This window comes from Neoarius graeffei, chromosome 26, assembly GCF_027579695.1.
Source record: "Neoarius graeffei isolate fNeoGra1 chromosome 26, fNeoGra1.pri, whole genome shotgun sequence".
Classification (NCBI taxonomy): Eukaryota; Metazoa; Chordata; class Actinopteri; order Siluriformes; family Ariidae; genus Neoarius; species Neoarius graeffei.
The window spans coordinates 12,170,440-12,190,893 of NC_083594.1; the positions used below are offsets into that span (position 1 = coordinate 12,170,440).

General features: G+C 41.5%; 1 protein-coding gene across 2 annotated transcripts in view; it reads left to right on the plus strand.

Annotated features, from left to right (window-relative positions):
• Positions 1–20,454, plus strand: part of flnbl (filamin B, like) — an 82,277-nt gene that overhangs the window by 16,426 nt on the left and 45,397 nt on the right. For both annotated transcript variants that reach the window (XM_060910947.1, XM_060910948.1), the window contains exons 2-3: positions 19,094–19,342; positions 19,466–19,563. In XM_060910947.1, coding sequence (XP_060766930.1) covers positions 19,094–19,342; positions 19,466–19,563 — 347 coding nt within the window. The remainder of the gene's footprint in view (positions 1–19,093; positions 19,343–19,465; positions 19,564–20,454) is intronic.

A 20,454-nucleotide genomic window follows, 5' to 3' on the forward strand; every position in this document is an offset into this window, starting at 1 on the left:
ACTAACCTTTCCTTCTTGTGCTACAGTGTGCTCTGCTCACCTTAACAGCATTTCACATTTTAAGTTTTTTCTTCTATACTTGCAGCCAGTCATCTGCTGCCTTTGCATTTCTGAGCTGCTTCCATTACCTAAAGCTGACATGTATGCCAGGTTTGGCAGGCAGAAAGTCCCCCCCCCCCCCCAAAAAAAAAAAAAAAATTTAGGCAGTCTTCTGCAGGATTGTGTGGACCTGACGAATAAAGGGTAGCGTTCCAAGGTCGGCACCAGAAACGCTTACTGTCAGCATGGGGAACCAAAAGGCCACATTGGAGTGGAGTGCTGACCTTTTGAAAAGCCTGGGTCTTTGCCACAGGAAACTCCTGCCCTCAATTTCAATGACCTCATAAGCAAGCTAATATTTCGTACTAATCAGGCCCATAGAATGCCTGCTAATTTATAGGGGAGCTAGTTTAATTTATGAAATTCTGAGCGATTCCTTGCAGGTTCCTTGGATGATGGATAAAATCCATAATGCTTTCGAGCTGCAGATGAATTGCAGACGTTGTCTCGCGTCGGATGACTTAAGTATTGCAGCATGGCTCCTCGAGCATTCTTTCACTAACTCGGAAAAAGCGGTAGGTCATACTGCTCTTTAGACCCGTGCAGTGCGTCAGTATAAGATTAAAGTTAATGTTTTACCTTCTCATGACATTCCATCTGTTTTAAGTCTGTGCTTGAAAGAGTTGTATTCAATGATCTCATCTCTGCCTTGTGCTTACACAACCATACCACACTCCCTGAACGTGTGTTTAAGCTGCAGGGTGAAAATGGTTCAAATGTTTTTGCTCAAAAGGCCTTGGATAATCAAAAGCATACCTGACTTCGTCCGCACACCTGACTGTTCTCGGTGCTTTTTATGATCTCCCAGGGCTGCATGGATGTGGGAACATGATCAGGGTGTGTGGGAGGGATGGGTTTTTTGCCTTTGCAGATATTTTCGTGGACAGTGGCATTTGAAAGGGACTTTTGACCAGCAGGTTTGAGGAGGAATGTCGGTGAATTCCGTAAAGGCTACGCCCTTGGTTTAAGGCCAGGGTTTTTTGGAAACTGTAGCAAAGCAAGTGTTACCCGCTGAAAGGTACCATTTGGCTGTTTTGAATTATGGCTCAGACATAGCCGACAGATTGGATTGCAGGAGAATTTTATGAGAACAAGTAAAATGCGCAAACAAACTCATGGACACAATTGCTCTATTTGGCACGGTTAAGGAGATCATCTCTTGCCGTGCACGGTTCAGCTATATTTTAAGGCTGTAACTTGAGATTTGCGAGTAGTTATGCCGATTCCCTGCCCGTTTTTATTCATTTTGGCTATTTCAGCCAGGTTGGCATCAGCTGTGTGAATGGTTCTTAAAGCTGCCTTTAATTCATCACGGCAAGTTTAGACATTGGCGTTCAAAAGATCACATCTTTGTTTTCGATCTCTTTTTTTTTTTTTTTTTTTTTTCTCTGTAACTGGCTTTATTGGCTGTTATAACACTAAGTTGGCCATGTTCAACTTTGACGTACTGTACCTGTTTTCATTGAGTTGAGGTTTAATATGTGGACAGCGTGGCTCCATGCCCTTCAGTTTTATCAAAGCCACCAAAATTCCTCATGTCGTCAAATTTGGAGCCAGGGTTTGTGCAGTGGTGACAAGAATTGAAGTACATCTACTCCTTTTGGTAGGCCTGCCTCTGTTCACCTGATACTGAGGTCCAGAGCATTGCCAAGGCAGTCAATTGCTCCATTCCCAAGCATAAACACCTTTTTACGATGTTTAAGACTAATTTCTGGTTTTTTTTTTTTTTTTTTGCCATTGAAATACATGGGGCTGTTATACTGCAGCCAGCCAGCAGGGGTGCTAGACCTGTGGTTGCTTCACTTTTTAGTTATGGTGTGTAGGTTTTTAAACGTAATTGGTTTTAACAACCTTGTACATCAATTTCGCCTCAGGTTTCTTTTGAAAAACTGCATTTTATTGACTTGAAGGTTAACAATATAAATTAAGAGTGCTTCAATTTGAATGTGGTGTGGATGATTTTTACTGAACTCTAATTGAAGCCTATTTTAAGAAACAAATTTTAAAATGAGTCTTGAACGAGTTTGCCTCCACTTTATTAGGAAAACCTGTTCGGTTATCCAGTCAGTCATGCAGTGTTGAAGTACACCATCATGCAGGTAATGTTGGACAAATGTTAGAGTTGCAGGGGGGTGTTTGATCTTTTGGTATTTCAGAAACCGCTGATCATCTGGGATTTCACACTCGTGTTGAGTCTGTCGTACAAAAAGCAGTGGTTCTGCAGGTGGAAACTTGTTGAGAGGGCAGAAGAGAACAGCCAGACTGGTTTGAGCTGACAGGGAAGCTACAGTAACTCAACCACTCTCTGCAATTTTGGGGAGCTGAAAGTATCTGAATGCCCAACATATTGAGCCCTCAGGGAGGATGGGCTCCAACAACAGAGAACACTTCGGTTTCTGCTCCTGTTAGGCAAGAACAATAACCTGAGTCTGCAGAAGGTACAGAAACTGGGTTGTTTTGGTCAAAAACTTGACAATATCTAGACATGAAACCTGAATGACAAATGCGTTCAGGTTTCTTACTATCTGCATTTAAAAACATTTTAAACTAAACACCTGCTTAATGGGTGGATTATTGATCATGGCAATTATCTCACTTAAAAGCCGTGCAAGTTTGTGCACCCTTGGTCATGTTCTAGCAACCAGACATTTTCATGTTTGATTCATTTGTCACAAAATGGTGAAATACTGGTGTTAAGAAGGGATTTTTTTTTTTTTTAATCAATATCTGCATTACTCACTTTCTGAAATCTAATTCAACATGGGTGTGTCTTCCAAGCAGTTTTGGTATACTATTTCTTCAGAAATTGTAAACCTTGGAATCCTTTTGAGGGTGCAAAGTGAAAAGTAACTGTTTGTCTTCACGACAACACCCAGAATGTCAGCCTCCTTTATTGTTTTTTACACTTGTGCATCAACAGGATGGTGGAATACATAGTTTTCACTGACGTCACGGCATTCCGGGGAAAGCTCTGCAGCCGCCATCTTGTGGGTCAAACAAAACGGACCATCGCCATTACTGGCTACGTTATCTCGGATGAATTTATGAAGTTCGTCAGTTTTCTAAAATAAAGATCAATGTCGGCAAAATCAAGCAAACAGAAGTATATAGATACATTAGACGACATCTCACGACAACGGTATGCAGCCAAACTGGCCTTGATTGGGGGAATTGACCCCTACGAAGTGGACAGATGCATTTTCAAGTGACTATGCAGGGCTGCCAAAGCCTGAAACTGACTTCATCAAACTTTAAAGGCTGTCTGATATATACAACTTTATATATTCTAGCATTAAATAGACTGAATGTTATGCAACCGTAATAAGTTGATTAAACACAAATCAAATCCTACACGGGGATGCAAACAGCGCGCCTTTTGGCAGATGCTGCCTTTTTCATGGCTGAATCGTGCAGATTTTTTTTTTTGGGGGGGTGTTGGAGTGTCTGATTATAATTTCAAAGTTAATTCTGTATTAAAATTACTAAATAAGCAAATCCGTTAGTCCATGAAACATAGGAAGTATAAGGATGAGAAACAGTTTAAATCGCAAAGCTGTGTGCAGTCCTGCACATCGCTCGGGCTGCGCAAATGTGCGCAGCTTTCCGATTTACTTTTTTTTTTTTTTCTCATCCTTATACTTCCTATGTTTCATGGACTGTAATGGATTTGCTTATTTAGTAATTTTAATACAGAATTTACTTTGAAATTATAATCAGACACTCCAACGCGCCCCCCCCCCCCCCCCCCCCCCAAAAAAAAAAAAAAATCTGATCTGCATGATTCAGCAGTGAAAAAGGCGGCATCTGCCAAAAGGCACGCTGTTTGCATCCCTGTATACAGAATAGACCTAAAATGTTTTTCAAAAACGACCCTTGCGTGAGTGAAGTGACAAGTTTCAAATAGAAACGTGACAAACGAGCGATATTAAGTGTACATTAGTGTAAACGTACACTCTGCGGTTCCAGTTAGGCATTCTCCAGAGATTGTTTACACGATGTTTTGGTTTCCGAAAACAAACTTGAACACGATTGATTTATTTAAACAACTTGCCACTTAAAATGATCGGAGCAGACTTTGCTGTGTTTGGAAGGCTGATGATCCTTGCGGTTGATTCTCGCAAGCCATAGATTTCTCCTTTGTATGCCGAGTTTCTTTGTTTGCTCGCCTTCGTGCTCCCGTACAGTGGGAATTCCATAAAAGCTCCGCTTGACGTCATCTGACCTATTACGACAGCCGTGAATATAACAGGTGTGCACCATTGCTAGCTTTAAATAGCCTGTTTGTCTTCTTTTGAAGACTTTGTACTCGCGCGTTACAATGTGTGCTCAGTCACCCGTACGGTAAGCTTGACCCACAAGATGGCCGCCACCAGGGAATCCCCGACTCTGTGACGTCATGTGCAAACTATGTATATGTAGCCAGCATGGTGTAGGCGTTAGGACTTGGCTCTTCAGCTTTGAAACGGTGTCCTGTTGAAGTCCAACTGAAGTCTGATGGTTGCGGGTGTGAAAACGTCCTGCTTGCCTGATGGATTTGTGATTTACTGCTGGCTTTCTATTTTGCTTGCCTGTGGTGCTTTTTTGAAATGACTGTTCATTTTGAAAAATCAGTCCAACTTGTTAAACAATGTGTTCAAAGAGCTTGCTCTTGGAATGTCATTGAGAAGTGCAGGTTTCTACCCCATTTGTCTTTTTGTCCTCCTCTGTTCTGCCACAGTGTGAGGTTTTGAGATCACACAATGCTCTACACAGGAGTACTGTCATCCACCTTCAAGACCTGGAAACCTGAGATGCAGCTAGGTGAAATCCCCCCCCCGAAATGCCTGTAGTTTTTGTTTTTGAAGGAAGTTTTCATGAAACTCTGGCATCCAGACGGTAATGTTCACATTAGTCAAATGTCCCCCCCCCCCCCCCCCTTCCTAATGGGTACAAAGCACATCATTAACTGCATGATTGAATAGTGACGTTTGTCGTGCCAAATGTAAGAGCACTCGTACCTCAGCTCATGAGCTTCTTGAAAAACATCGTTAAACTTTAAAAGGAGGCTGTATTTTTAATATAATGGGTCATGTCTTTAAGAACCAAGTCTGTGGTGAGGACTAATTAGATTTGTGGTAGAAGGAAATAAAATGATGTAAATGTTAAAACTATAATCGCAGTCTTTTAAAAACCATGCTGTGTAGCACTTTCCCAGAATTGTTCAATTAAATTACTTTCGTTGAAGGCAGTTAAATAAACAGAACCTTCCCAGCTGCTGTTACTAGAACATGTAGTCAAAGGGATATCAACAAAATCTACTTCAATGTTTTAGGAAATCGCATCCATCTGGTATTTTATTCTTGACTGAAACTCAACTCTGGATATCAGGTTCTGCTCCCAAAGCTCTCCTCCTGTTCCAACCCTGACCAAATACAGTTGACCCAATTTGTCAGGTGTGGGTGGGGTGTGGCTGTTTTTTTTTTTTTTTTTTTTTCTTAAATAAACCTGTTATTTCTACAGATCTGTCCTATGATCAGCAACTAATACCTTGTTTATGGAAGCCCATGTGTTTGAAGGGTTCTCATGCGAGATGCAGGCACTCAAGATTGTATCCAGCATACATCTTTGGATCTACGCCCAGCTCAAGCAGCTGTCCGTGGTCCCTTGCTGCTGGAAGTGCTCAAGATGACTCGATTTGTCCCCCTCAATGCTTGAGGGTGGTGTACAAATGACCTAAAATTCTGCAAATATCTTGTCAGTATATACCTTCATTATGAAGTCTAAAATCACTACTGAAGCACCCTTTTGAATTAAGTTTCAGCCAGGACTGTGGTGCACATCTGTTTAAGTGTACGAATTGGCTTGCCAGCCAAAGGGCAATGAGCTATTGCCATGGTGTGCCATCTGTCCACAGGTCACACACATTGCTGCTCCTCCCGGAGTTTTCAATAGCTTTTTTTGGGGGGGGGCTTGTTTGAAAGATCTAATCAGTCTGCACAAGTTACTCCCTGGTGGTTTTGTGATTTTCTCATTAACGAGTTGCTAATTAAGCTGGTTAACAAACTTTGAGGAGTTTGTTGCGCTTCACTGAGTTTTCAATGAAACAATTCTGGTTATTTTTGTCTGGAAGATCTAATTGTTCTCATGAACAACTTGCCTCATTATAAATGAGTCTGGTTTCTCATGGTATGGCTGAATGAGCTGCTAATACTCTGGTTAACAATTCTTTGCACTACCCCACTGAAGTGTGGGTCTGCATGGTCAGGTGTTGGGGGGGTCCTCCCTTCTCTTTCCTATAATGGTAGTTCTGATTTAATCCATTATATTTGGAAATGGATTAGTGGTGTTGAAACAGCTAATCATTGAGCTGCCCTTTTTTTTTTTTTTTTTTTCTTTTTTTTGAAGGCATTTCCAATGGTGAAAAGAGCTGCTGTAATGTGATTCTGGGGACTGACCGTTCTAAATGGATTTTAAAAAAAAAACTTTTACAGTTTCAGTTCTTGAAGTTGCAGTTGGATAAGAAGCTACTTCCCGATCACAGCAAGTTTTAAAATTCTCAGAAAGTATAAGATCATCTCAACTTGACTTGCTTTATTTTCCAAGAACAGCACAACCCCAAGTGTCGTGTCAAATGGTGCCACCTACAGCTGTGAATCCCCATCCATAAATATTTTGCATGTCATGGTAAAAGATTTCCAATGATGCTATTGACAGTTCATGTAAACATGTCATACATGTTCCCCATTATCGGTCCCCTTCCTCTTGGATGGAATTGTAATCAAGATGCCATAACCATGTAAACCATATGGTGACCTCCTGCTGTTTAAGTGGGAACATCTTATACACTTCCTTTAGCAGAGTGAGGTCAGTGCCTTGGAATAAGTGCATGCTTTAATAAGTTGGTGGGGGTCTGAATGGAATGGGAGCCTGAATAGCCCCTCAGGCACTGAGGAAGGGTTTTAGTTTTTTTGTGAATATGCATGTTCTGTGTGGAAGGAATCATGAGCCGAAGCTGGAGGTCCAAGCCTGGCAGCAGTGTTTTGGATGTTTCCAGGCATTTTGTTCAAACTCAAGGGAATTTCATGCCACATCTAAAGCATAACTTGAAATGGATTAATTTCACATGTTGAGGCAGGGTGACGAAATGGTGTTCAGGAAGAAGTCTTATCCAAATATCCCATTGCGTAGTCTTGAATCTCTGCTTCTTCCAGAGCATTTAACCTGTGGTAAAAGATTATAATTACTAGAGACATCTTCATTACTTTAGATGGCAATCTTATCCTGTCTGAAGTACTTTTAATTTAACCAGTCTGCTCAAGTTAAACTTGTGCCCCATTTATTCGCTTCTTAACTTGCCTTTGCGCTGTATTTATAAAAATCAAGTTTAATGATGCAAGTTTGGGGGAATCACAAGGAAATGCATTAGTATAATAGCTTTTTTTTTTTTTTTTTTTTTTTTTAACTGAAGGCTTTTAAATGCTCAAGCAGCACTTGCACTCAGAGCTTCTGTACAAAGATTGAGCCATTACCTTTTCCATCCAGAACTTTGACTTGTGCGAACCAGGTTCGGATAATGGCATGTAATTTAAATCCACCCAAGTGACTCAACGACCACCGACGTTGACCAGTGAAACGCGTTTCTATGAAACATACCACTTTGGTTCTCTGGGTTGTTTAAATAGCTTGGGTTTGAAATTGCAGCCCCAAACATCCCCTACTCATGAACTGGCCTCTTGTTTTTACCCCATCAGATTTGTCCAGAATTTTTCACTTAACAGTTCTGCTTTGGGTGTTTTTATTAAAGTAGACTGCCTAAATTACAGTACCCTTTTAGTTATTAGTGAAATAAATCTCCAAGGGCAAGCTGTATAACTAGGGTCATTGCTTGCTCTTGAGTATGTGCCATTTATATTATTTATCTTGTGGTTTTTTTTTTTTTATAAATACAGGCCATATGTGCCCCCCCCCCCCCCCCCCCCCCCCCCAATTCGTGCCTGCTGAAACGTATACCTTGAAGTCACTTTCTTCCAAGATGCACAATTATGAAACTGACCTTTGGTTGAAGGCTGCAGTAGTTTTGTTTGCTTGAGGGAAGGGAGCCCCTTTTGTGTTTTTTGTCTGACCTGACCAGACTGTTAATGGGGCGCTTGGTTCTTTGTCAGAGGGGGATGATCTCATGGTGGAGGAATGCCCTCCACTAGGTAAAAGCCCACATGCCTGGTCCCAGATGACAGCGGCTGCTGATGTCATTCGGACCACAGACGCTATGAGACATCTTGGTCATGCGTTAAGACCCTTGGCTTTTTCCCCATTTGTTAAATCTAATGCGGATTTTTAATTCTGTTGCTAGTTTTCTCTAGAAAATGTGATGAGCTGTTTTATTGAATGGAGTGCATTTGACGTGAATTTCCGAAGATCTTGCTTCATGCTTCACTAATCACCTTTTCAGATTAGATCACTGCTGTGTCAGAGCTTCAGAAGAAGTGAGCTTTAGCGGTTGTATGTGTTCAGTTGTCCTCGGTTACTGTGTAGATGATGGTTTAGATGCTCTAACTTGGTTAATTGATGTATTCCTGCCCTTTTTTGACTTTGTAAAGCATTTTGCGTTGGCTATTGTGACACACTTTTGGAATAACACCAAATCACTTCACACACTCCCAGTCCTGCAAGATTGCAGCTGTTAAGTCATTACATCAGCGGTGAGGTAATGTGGGAAACCACAGGAAATAAGCAGTTTAATGTGGTTTTGATTTTGTGCTGTTTTTCTATTTCTAATTAAGAATCTGAATTCAAGACAAAAGTATGAATCACTAGCCCGGGTGCTCCGGACAAGTAGCTTTCATGTTCAAGCAAGTAGGTTTTTTGTTCATTTTTTTTTTTCTTTTCTGTTAGTTTCCCAGTGGGCAAGGAGGTTTTAAGATTTGTTCTTTTTATGGACTTGTACAGTGGTTTATCCAGTTATCTGTTCTCAATCAGCCAGCTTGTGCCAGAACTACCAACTGGGGAGGATGAAGGCAAACGCATGCTTCCTGATCCCTGAACAGTGTTCTTCATGCAGCATAGCTCACGGGGAGGAAAGCACCATCTGCCCTCTTCCACATACAAGTTCACACACTGACTGACTGGCTTTTGGAGTTGTGATTGATAGATGCCAGCCCTCCCACTCGGAGCATGACCAGTTTTGTTCCTGATGGCTGTGGCATCCTCAGGATTTGAGCTCCTGCTCTCCCTATGATGAATGCTCATCTGACACCCCCCCCCCCCCCCCCCCCCCCCCCCCAAAAAAAAAAAGCTAGGTGTGGAAATGCTGACAAGCCAAACAAACTGCTATAACTCAAGGTACAATATACGTAGCTTTATGATGTAAGGGGCAGCACAGTGGCGTAGTGGTTAGCACTGTTGCCTCACAGTAAGAAGGTTCTGGGTTCACACCCAGTGGCTGACGGGGCCTTTCTGTGTGGAGTTTGCATGTTCTTTCCAGGTGCTCTGGTTTCTCCTACAGTCCATAGACGTGCCAGCTGGGTTAACCAGTGGCTCTAAATTGACTGTAGGTGTGAATAGTGATTTGTCTGTCAGCCCTGCGATGACCTGGCAACTTGTCCAAGGGTGTACCCTGCTTCTTGCCCATAGTCAGCTGGGAGAGGCTCCAGCTTGCCTGTGACCCTGGACAGGATAAACAGTGATGGATGGATGTAAGGATTGAACATGCATAAAGTCTTGTGGCTAAAACACTGGATAACTTTGCTGTGGATTTTTTTTTTTTTTTAAATAAAGGGCATTTGGTTCGGTTTCAGTATTAATGCACTTGCTGAGATGCTTTACATGTTGGCTTTAGCCTAGGTCACAACCGGACGTACGGTTTTTTTTTTTTTTTTTGGCTGTGCGATTTTTGGTGTTTCCCAAATTGCTGCATTTTTTTTGTTCGTGGAGAAAGATGCACGTTGGCCATAAGTTTGTCTTGCAACCTGAAAAATGTAAGCGCCCGTAGTTTGGCATGACAAAGAACCTCTGCGGCCAGTCTACGGCTCGAAAATCAGCACGTCACACGTGCCCTCCGTGCGTTTTTTGCACGTAGACCGGCCGTAGGAGCACGTACGGCTGGTTGTGACCGAGGCTTTAATTAGACTACAGTAATTCTTTACTCCAAACCCAAAAACTTAAGACTAGGTAGCATATGAAAACACTTGCCTTTTGAGTTTTAGTTCCTTAACCAAAGTAGAACATTTACAGTTTCGCCTAGATGTAAGAATTTAAACATGAAAGAAGGGAGCCTTGACTTGTAAATTGATGAATTTGACTTCACCCTTGAAGATGGAGCTTGTTGATAAGCCCCAAACAGAAGGACATGATCGTACTTTTTGCAGTCATGTCAAATTTCTGACATACTTGTCAATTTTGTGATTGCTTTGAAGCCTCCTGTTTGAGTGGGTGGGTTGGGGTGCAGGTTTCCCTGAGAAGGTTTGGGTTAAAAATGAGGGTGGTTGGTTTTGAGGGTGGCATGATTCCCCCCCCCCCCCAAAAAAAAAGTGATTTTGGTTGGCTGAAGTGGTGGTAATAGCACAGATTACAATCTTTCCAGCATTGTGCTAGTAACAGTTCCTAAATCTTTGTTCTGATTGCCAATGAAGGCAAAATCTCAGCTGTTTTAGACTAGAGGACAAGTGAGAAGGGTGTTTGTCTATCTGGCTTGTGTAAAGATCAATTTACTTCATTTCATTCTCATTTAACTGTCTTGTTAAATTGCATATGACCTTTTTATATGGGGTTCACATTTGTTAGCCTGACACTGGCGTGTCTTTCCAAGCTCACACAGCTATGCAATTGTTCTCTCCTTTGTTTTACCCTTGGCAGAGGTTTCAGTTGCATCCTGTTTATGACTTCCAGGTGCATCCAGGACCACACTTGCACCAGAAGGCACTGATGTGGGCTGTTTGGGATGACACACTGAAACGTCAATATTTTTACTCCAGAGGCTTTGACTTGAATGTCGTGTCTTCAGGTTTTTATATTTCAATGCCAACGTGACTTGAGCCAGAGAATTTGTTGGCTTCATTGGGATGCATGATTGGATTCAGGAGGTTCTGTACAGATGTTTGCTCAACTAACTCTGCCTTACAGATGGACAGTGTTGTATGAAAAGCTGGTGTGGAGGAGCTGTCATTTTTGGTCAACAAAGTAACCTTAACTGGCTTGTGGTCAGAGTTTATACAACAGTTAACCCTTTTCCCTTCTTTAATGTTTAAATTCTTACATCTGGGCAAAATACTGTAAATGTTGTACTTTGGTTAAGCAACTAAAACTCAAAGGCGAGTGTTTTTATTGCATGCTAGTTGTTGGACTACAGAGGCTAATTTTAGATTCTTCTGATCTAGATCATTATGGTTATTACAGACTATAAAATGCAATATTTTGCAGTTATGATGGTTGCTTGTGCTGTAATGGATGTTCACTCACGAACGTTTTGAAGCATTGTACAGAAACTCTAAAGCATTGGGTAGCATGAGGTAATCCCTGAGAACTGAACCAAAAATGGTATACATGCCATTTACGGTATGAAAATGAATCCCAATGAAGAAAAACCGAGCATGCTCTGAAATTCAGATCTACAAAATCCCTGTCAGCACTCTTTCCTCTGAACCCATTTGACTTCATGCTGTTGCATCATTTCCAGTTCTCTTCTCCAAAGGAGTGTGCATGCTATTTTCTTCCACAGCCCCAGTACTCATCAAGGACAACATGAAACACTTCTTTAATAGGCAGCAACTGCTAAATTGCCAAAATGGTACACAATCCTGAAACCACTAATGGCAAGGAAGAGATGTCTTCTACTGCTAGTTTCACCCACAGAACAGTGGGTAATTATGTTTTGGCTTTTCCTGTAGCACGGAGACCGCCACAAGAATGTTACACAACTGGGTTAATGCTGAAAATGTAGCTGCTGCTTTGCTACCGATACTTGAATTCCTATGGATGGTCCTGCCTTTGTTCACGTTTCTCAACATCCTTTTGTGCAACATCGTCAAACTTGATGTTGATCGTACACACGTTTAGTCCTTGTTGGTGCCGTCCTGGTAGTTTTGCAGTCTGTATTGTGCGTGGAAGGAATGGAACACTTGATGCTGTTGGAAAATAATTGGTGCCTTGTAGCAGTCAGTATCGCTGCAGTAGCATGGCTTGACGTGTGGGTTGTTGTGTGTGGGTTTTTTTTTTAAAGTTCCTTTTATACAACAGCAGTTTGCTAAGTTAGAATCTTTTTGACCTTGTGTAAACAGTTCTACACTTTATCCATATTTATACTTGCATTTTAATGCTGTGGAACATCTGCAGATGCTAAAGCTCTCCTTGTTGGCTTTTTCAACCGCCTCGCTTTTAGTGAGCCTGCCTCAAGGTGTGACGTGCATTCGGAGAGGCTTTTCTGTTCACCACAGCTGTAGAGTGGTGCTTTGGAGTTGCCATTGCATGAGCATTTGCAGTGCCTCAAGTGGATTGTTGCATGATTGTACAGAAGTTTCTATTAAAGTAGTCTGTGAACCAAGCACGTCTTATCTTTATGAATAATTTCAGTGTGTTTTTGGAGCAGGAGAAAGAGCTTCACTGTCTGATCTTGTGATGGGAAACCAAAGTGTGGATCAGGTGACCCTTGCTGCTTCTCCCACACTTTCTTGGCAAACTCTTTAGATTCTTATATTTTTTGGGGGGGCTTTTCACCTTTATTGGATAGGACAGTGTAGAGACAGGAAATGAGTGGGAGAGAGACAGGGAGGGATCGGGAAATGACCTCTGGTCAGAATCGAACCCGGGTCCGTGGATTTGTGGTATGTTGATGTATTGGTGAAAATATTGTTGGGCTGTGTAATGCGCTTTATTCAGGCCTCAGTTGTGTAGTGTGGGTTCTTTCCCCACCCCTTTAGTTTCAAACAAAATATTTAAAAACTGTGTAGAATTTCTGAAGTCTTCAGCAGGTTCCATGTTCCATCACAATCCTTGGGGGCAGGAAAGTAAAATGTATATATGAATTGAGGGAATTGTTAACTTTATTTATCGAGGGTGGCATAAAATATCACATGATATACATATGGCCCTCAAATGGAATGGAATAGAACCTATGCTTTAACCTCTGAACTTGACAGGTAGGTCCCTGGGTGCTTGGTGGGGAAAGGCCTGGATTGAAATGATTTAGGTTCTTATGGTTTGTGCGGTCAAGTTTTCCATGAAAAAATTTTTTTTTTCTCATTCATGTAAACGCTGACTCATTCAGCTGGCTTTTTTTTTGGGTACTTTTTGCATTGTGAAAGACTTGGTTTCCTTAATCTCCTCCCTGAGTATCAACTTTGATAAGAGCTTCTGCTTCACTCCTCCCTGAAACCTTGGGTATTGTTTAGTGTTTGCTTTGTCTCCACAGCAACCAAACACTGGAGTTTCCTGTATAATCACACATCAAGTATTATGTGCGGGCTTCCCCCCCCCCCCCCCCCCAAAAAAAAAACAAAACAAAAACTGGCTGCTCATGTAACTGTACTTTCAGCAAGCTGAGCACTGGTATTTCAAGAGGTGCCCAGTTTAGCACTTTCACAGATACTGGTTTAACTTGCTTTGTGTTGTAACCCTGTGCTGATTATCACTTAGTTTCTGGAAGGGGTTTTAAGGGCCTTGAGGCTTATGAAATTTGAAGTGGAGTTTTGTGGATATCTCTTCCATGAAATAGACTTGCAGAGAGATTTAATTGTCCGTTATCAAACGAGGGCTTGTCTTGCTTTCCCCCTTCATGTGAAGATCACATTTTGCTTTGGCCAGGCTTATAGAGGGTCAGTGTCTTGTGCTTCTGGAAACGTGTAGGTATTGCACAATGGTATTATGCAAGAGCAGGTTATTGACTGCACACAATTGAAAACGTTAACAGAATTTTTGCATCACACACATTGTTTCTCTTCAGATCATGGACTAGTTATCTAGAAAGATAAGTGGACTTTGTGGAGTCGAGTCTTTTGACAAGGTTGTGTGTGGCTGAGTGTAGCGGAGGTTTATCTAGAATCTTTGTTCAGCCTTATCTGCAAATCGAGGATTAATTCAGCCATGATGCACCTTTTTTTGTATTGTCAATTAAAATTATTGTAGACGGACAAGTTTGTGTAACCTGTATCCTAGATATAAAAAATCTCACTCAAGTATCAGTTAAGTTTGGGCACCTAATTAAAGTAGTTTTTTTTTTTTTTTTTTTTTTGTAGAAAGTCACTTCATGTCTTTAATGGACTGTTTTTACTTGGTGGTTCTTGAAATGGTATGGATTACAGTTGTGGAATAGGACTATTTACTGTATCTCAAATGCATTAAGAAATTCCACTAACCTTTTTTGACAAGGCATGTGTTAATTCCTTATTGGGATTGGTTGGGTTTCTTTCAGTGTGTCTTGCGAAGTAGCTTGTACTTCAAGAGCACAGTGAAAATTCTTTCTCTGCGTTTAACCCATCTAAAGCAGTGAAGTCTCCTACCCAGAGCAGTGCTATGGGTTTGCCCTGGGTGTCGGGTACCTTGCTCAAGGGTACTTCAGCTATGGATGTAGAGGGAGGGGAAGTGCTGTTCATTCACTCCCAAGTTTTCTTGCTGGTCCAGGAAATCAAACCTGCAACCTTGTGGTCCCAAAGCTGCTTCTCTAACCTTATACCATGGCTGCCCCATACCTTTGATAAAGCATTAATCTGTTTTAACAGTTCTTAATTGTTGTTTTTAATAACGGTACTTGTTTTGCTTGCAGTCTGTTAGCTAAATTGTATACTGTGATATCCCAAACCCTAAGTGCAGATGCTAGATCAGGTACAATAATGGATTAGTTTTTAAATCCCTTTAACTCCCTCAGTACGGATTTTATCACTACTTAAATGTGGGGGGTGTTGCTCTATTTACATGCCATAGAACTTTTGTCTTCAAAAACTCACATTAGGCCCAAGTTGAGTTGTTTATCCAGCTATATTGGTGGCTGGATTAAATCCATTTGGTTTGTGGGACCGGTCAAACCAGCTTGGAACTCAATGATGAATAAAACAACTTGGATGATGGTTGCCTGTGACTTCCGCTACTAAAATGTTTCTGGCTGCTTGCATTTTAATGTTTAAGTGAAACTGAACAATTTTATTGCTGTTGAAGTGTTAATGATGTGGATGACTGTAGTTTCATTACTCTAGGCTAATTAAAGCCTAATCTAATGGAGTACCAATTACTATACTATGGGCTTATTGAATTGAGGTGGGGGACTTTTTTTTTTTTTTTTTTTAAAAACTTTGCCCTAATGGCCTGTTTTGGCCATTTGCCTCCCAAGTAGGTTGTCCCCTTGATGAAAAGCAGATTAATTTCTCCATTCCACCACCTGTGGGGTTTTATTTTTTTCCTTTTAAAGTAGCTTTTTCTTGAGTCAGCTGCCCCCCCCCCCCCCCCCCAAAAAAAAAAAAAAAGATATATCCTTTACTTGATTAGTCCCCTCTTATCCTGCAACAGTGTTCAGAGCTCAAATATTCTGCTCATTGCAGTTTTCTCATCTTGATACTAGGTCAGATAATGATTCTTCAGCTGAAAGCGGAAAGTTGATATTGAGCTGTGCATGTTCCCTCGGAGAAATCAATAACACTGTGTGGGTGCACAGACAAGGGCTTGGTACACTCCTGAGTATTATAACCCTTGGACATGTGCCACATCTTCCTTGACCTATTCAGTTGCTATGAAGCAAAGTTTAGTTTCTTCAAGGGTGTTTCTGTTCGTTTTAATGGCCCCAATTATGAGTGTGGAGGTGATGACATTCCAGAGTCACTAGCCCGCAATATCAACAATGCACCTTTCCTCACAAGGGTCTTATCCTCAATCTGTGCATCCTTATTCTTGCATGTTATGATGGCTTTCCTCAGGATCTGGCTCATGACGATCACAATGGCTTCTTTAGACTTTCATGAAGCAGTGTGTTGATTGGACAATTTGGTACTTTTATGCATCATGGTTTGAAGACTTTTTTTTTACAATGGCCTCAAGTGGTTAGCTTGCATACTTGACTCCTAAAAAGTGAGTTGGATGAATTGAACCCTTTACTTGGTAAAGGGCATGTCAACTGTATTGACTTGGATGTTTTGAACTGTCTGTAGAAGTCATTGAAAGACCATGTTGCACATAAGTGTCCCAAGTCATGAAATGTGTGTTTCTGGGAAATGATTTCCTAGAGTTTTCAATGAAGCTCATGTTTGCTAATGGATGCATGTTTATCATACAGCGATGGATGCTTTGGAAGTGTTTTTTAAAATTGAGTTGCAGTGATCACAAACACTGTTTACTGGAAGAGGTAGTAATTTGGTCATGATGGCTTTACACTTGCTGTAGCCTTGCACTTGGTGGCAGTAGCATGTGCCAATACAATGTTACATGGATAGACTTAAAACTAATTGCTGCATGAGGCAAACCTGAAACACCGGAGAAGAACTCCTACTAGAACCTGGCTTGGGATGTTGATCTATACTCTGAATGCAAGAGCTTTTCCCAGGGAGAGATTTTCTTACAGGAGTCATCCTAAGAAATGGCATGAAATGTGGCTAAACGGTCACTTTTGAACTTGCTTTGCATAGTGTAGGGTTATACTTCAGTTGTACACAGTTATGTCTGGGGGGGGTTAACTACATCAGCCAGTCTTGAGTAAATGCAAAATCTTGACAAATCTGGAATGGTAAGTGCTTGTTGAGGTTTTTCATGCCAGAGCTCTCCTACAGCTGTGCAGCTCCTGATGGAAATTCTGTTAAGCACCCCTGGTGAGGGAGGGAGTTTGTGTGTGGCGTCGAACCCGGTGCTAATGAATTGTTTGGCTGCATCCAGAGGCTGTCTTGGCCCCTGTCTGGTGCACAGTTCTTTTGAAGCCTTGCCAGAACGTTCTAGGCTGGCTCTTCACATGAGTGGGAGCATTGGGGCACTCGGTTGCATGGCTGTGTGGACGTCATGTGGTTGTCTAACAAACACTTCAGGGCACTGGGTCAGCCATATAGGGTGGCCTGCTGCGTGTGACCGTGGTATTAACGCCTTTCTCAGTATATTGACCAGTTATTTATTCCCCTGTCCCCTAAACTTGGTCACCTGCCAATTCCTACCCACCAGCTAGCAATCAGATGATTGGTACCAAACCAAGGGGGTGTGTTGACAAACATGTCCTTCCTCTGAGACTTGTGAACCAAGCTGCTTCCTTTTGAGAATGGTAAGGGAACAAAATCTGAGCAGTGCAGTTGGATGTCTTCCACATGTGACCTCAGACCCCTGTGATTGGTTGGCGTCACTGTGCTTGACAGGGTAGAAAGTAATGCCATCCCTTTGGTCAAAAAAGCATGGCCAATTTTACTTCCTTGGCCCTCAGCTACTGGTGTAAGTTCAAATGTTTCATAACTTGGCACAATATTAGCTCACCCTAAGCAGACAATAGTCAGTGGTGGGCAGGGGGCTTAACCTAACCTGTCCTATCCAGTAATCACATTACGAAATGCAAAGAAATCATCTTGCATGTTCACTGATCTATAGTAATGATGAGAACCCCAGGTAGAGACTTTCCTACACAACTGCTCCTCTGGGCTAAAGTTCAGTTCCACTCTAGGGGTGTATTTCCAAGATGACTGATGGTGCTACACAGAGGGCATGTCTCACACTTGTGTGCATGTTCTTGTCAGTACACTGGTGTGTTGAGGAGGGGCTTCTGTAACTTTAATGTTTCCTCAAGGTGGTCCTAAATAACCAGCTCCAATAACTTGGAGAGTGGACAAGATTTCCAACAAATTCCATTAATCCTAATCTGTACAGTGACCTCTCAAGCATTTAAAACTTTTTTTTTTCCCCTTGAACTTTCATTTTTCAAGTGCAATAAACTCTGAGCTAGGAATGTTTACTTCTGAATGTTTCTTTTTGTTGTGTAATAATAATCCATCATGGTTTTAGTCTAACTGAAACATTTCTCCCTAACCTGATTAAGTACATTAGTGATTTTCCTCCCTCTCCAAGTTTTGGATCATCTGATCTTTTTTTTTTTTGGCCTTGGCTTGGGTTAAACGTAAGCATGGTCATGGTCTCCTACCAACTGGTACAGAAAAATCTAATGTACTGATGCACCGTGGGAGTGGTCACATTTAACCAGTAGGATCCTGTTCATGGTCCATTAGTTCCATAAGTATTTGGATGTTACAAAAACTGTCAATCTTGCCTCTGGCCACCACCAATGGATTAAGTGAAGCAATCAGATGTGGTTTGAAGTGTGAACTTATTCAGCTTGAATTCAAGGAATTTAACACTTCAAGTTTTGGAATTGCAGCTTTAAAAAAAAAACCCACTTTCTTGCACCAAAAGTAACTTGACAAATCTTCACTTTTATACTTGGATGCAAAATCCTTTGTGGTCCATAACTGCCAGTCTGGAACTCATGGGTAACTGTATGGACTCCCCAAATGCAGAGTTTTTGAGATGCTTTCCCAGGCCTTTTACTGCAGCCACCTTCAGTTTTGTCTTCCATTCTCTGTTTTTGGTTGAGCGATTTTTAGTTTAAGGACATGCTGCTACTACTTTGCCTTAAGAAGCCCAGGCTGCTTTCACAGTATGTCTTTGGGTCATTAACAATCTGGTTTGTGAAGCTCCTCAATTTTGTAGGATTTGACTGAATCTGAGCAGAAAGTATAGTTGTATGTGCATTATTCATCTTGCTACTTGTATTAGCAGTCACATTTAACACCAGTAACTTGATTCCACAGGGCAAAAAAAGTTAAATGGTAAATGTAAAATTTAAATTGAGACAAACCCAATTTTAGAATGCATTTTAAAGAATGCATTTTAAAAAGATGAAAGCATACCTCTGCCCTGGATTGACTAGCTTGTTTTTCCCATTTTCTCATCATTTAACTTGTCAGACTACTCCAACTTTATTGTACAAGAATCTTATGGTGTGAAACAGTTCCAACTTCTGAGCTGTGTTTGGTTCCATATGTGCTCTGACTTTTTTTTTTTTTTTGGGGGGGTGTAGACAGTAAAGCAATTGTGGATGGAAACCTGAAGCTGATCCTGGGTCTGGTGTGGACGCTCATTTTGCACTACTCCATCTCCATGCCTGTGTGGGAGGAAGACGAGGATGAAGAATCCAAGAAGGCAACGCCCAAACAGAGGCTTCTGAACTGGGTCCAGAACAAAGTACCTGATCTACCGATCAGTAACTTCAGTGAGAACTGGAGGGATGGCAGGGCTCTGGGAGCTTTAGTGGACAGCTGTGCACCAGGTGAGTGTGTGGAAGCTTGTGTGTCCAGGTCTCGCTGGACAATAATGCTGAACTTGATGTGTAGAAATTCTGTGCAGAGTAGTGCCTTCTCATCTTCCTGCCGCTCTTGTTTGTTTGTATTAGGTTTGTGTCCTGACTGGGAGACGTGGGACCCTGTGAAGCCAGTTGAAAATGCTACAGAAGCTATGCAGCTGGCTGACGACTGGCTGGGAATCCCTCAGGTGAGCAGCAGTGTTTTAGCTGTCCATGAGTCTAAACCCAGTCATCTAAAAGCAGTGTGCTGCATTTCCGCATGGATTAAACGGTATGCTGTGGTCATTCTGGTCGACTGAACTTTGTCCTTAACAGTGGTGGCTGGTAGTCTTTCAAACAGGGGAGGCTGGTTGGTTACGATATTTCCAGATTTTAAAAGAAAAAACATCAATTTTGCCCATACTCTTGCCTCTGATCTGGCTGATTGTTGGCAGGGTCACAAACTGAAATAACAGGTTCTTTTGGCCCATTAGCCTACTGTCCAATATACATGGTGTTGGGGGGGGGGGGGGTATATTTTAACATTTTTATATTTTAAAATTGTGACATGTGGCATGTTTAAAAATTGATCATTATTGAAAGCAGCTCTTTGTCAGGAACCTCAGCAGTAACAGCAGAGTGTTCTGGAATAGGCACAAGCACTGACCTTGGGGAGCCAAACATAGAGCTGGGTGCCACACTTCATTCAATGACACTTTCCCTACATTTTACTTATTTTGACTGAGAAATGTTTTATTGACAATTTTGATAACCCTTCACTTTTAATCCAGGTCTGTAGTGTGAAATGTTCTCGGCTGTGTTTTTGTTTAAAAATGTTTTCCAAATTGTAGCTTTTTGTTTTTTAATTCATATCCAGAGAAATGTATATTCCAATATAATATACTCAGCATAAACATTTTAAATAGATTCTATATTTTTGGTCCATCCATGACTTATTACTAAAGTAGCCTATTTACTGTTGTTGATGTGGGTCACTTGCTGTTAGCCAATTCACTTTCTCGTACCAGGAGAGCTGAAAGGAACGAGTATTATTCCCTATCTTTTTCACCAAGTCAATTTGAGGCATTGGTCTACCCTGC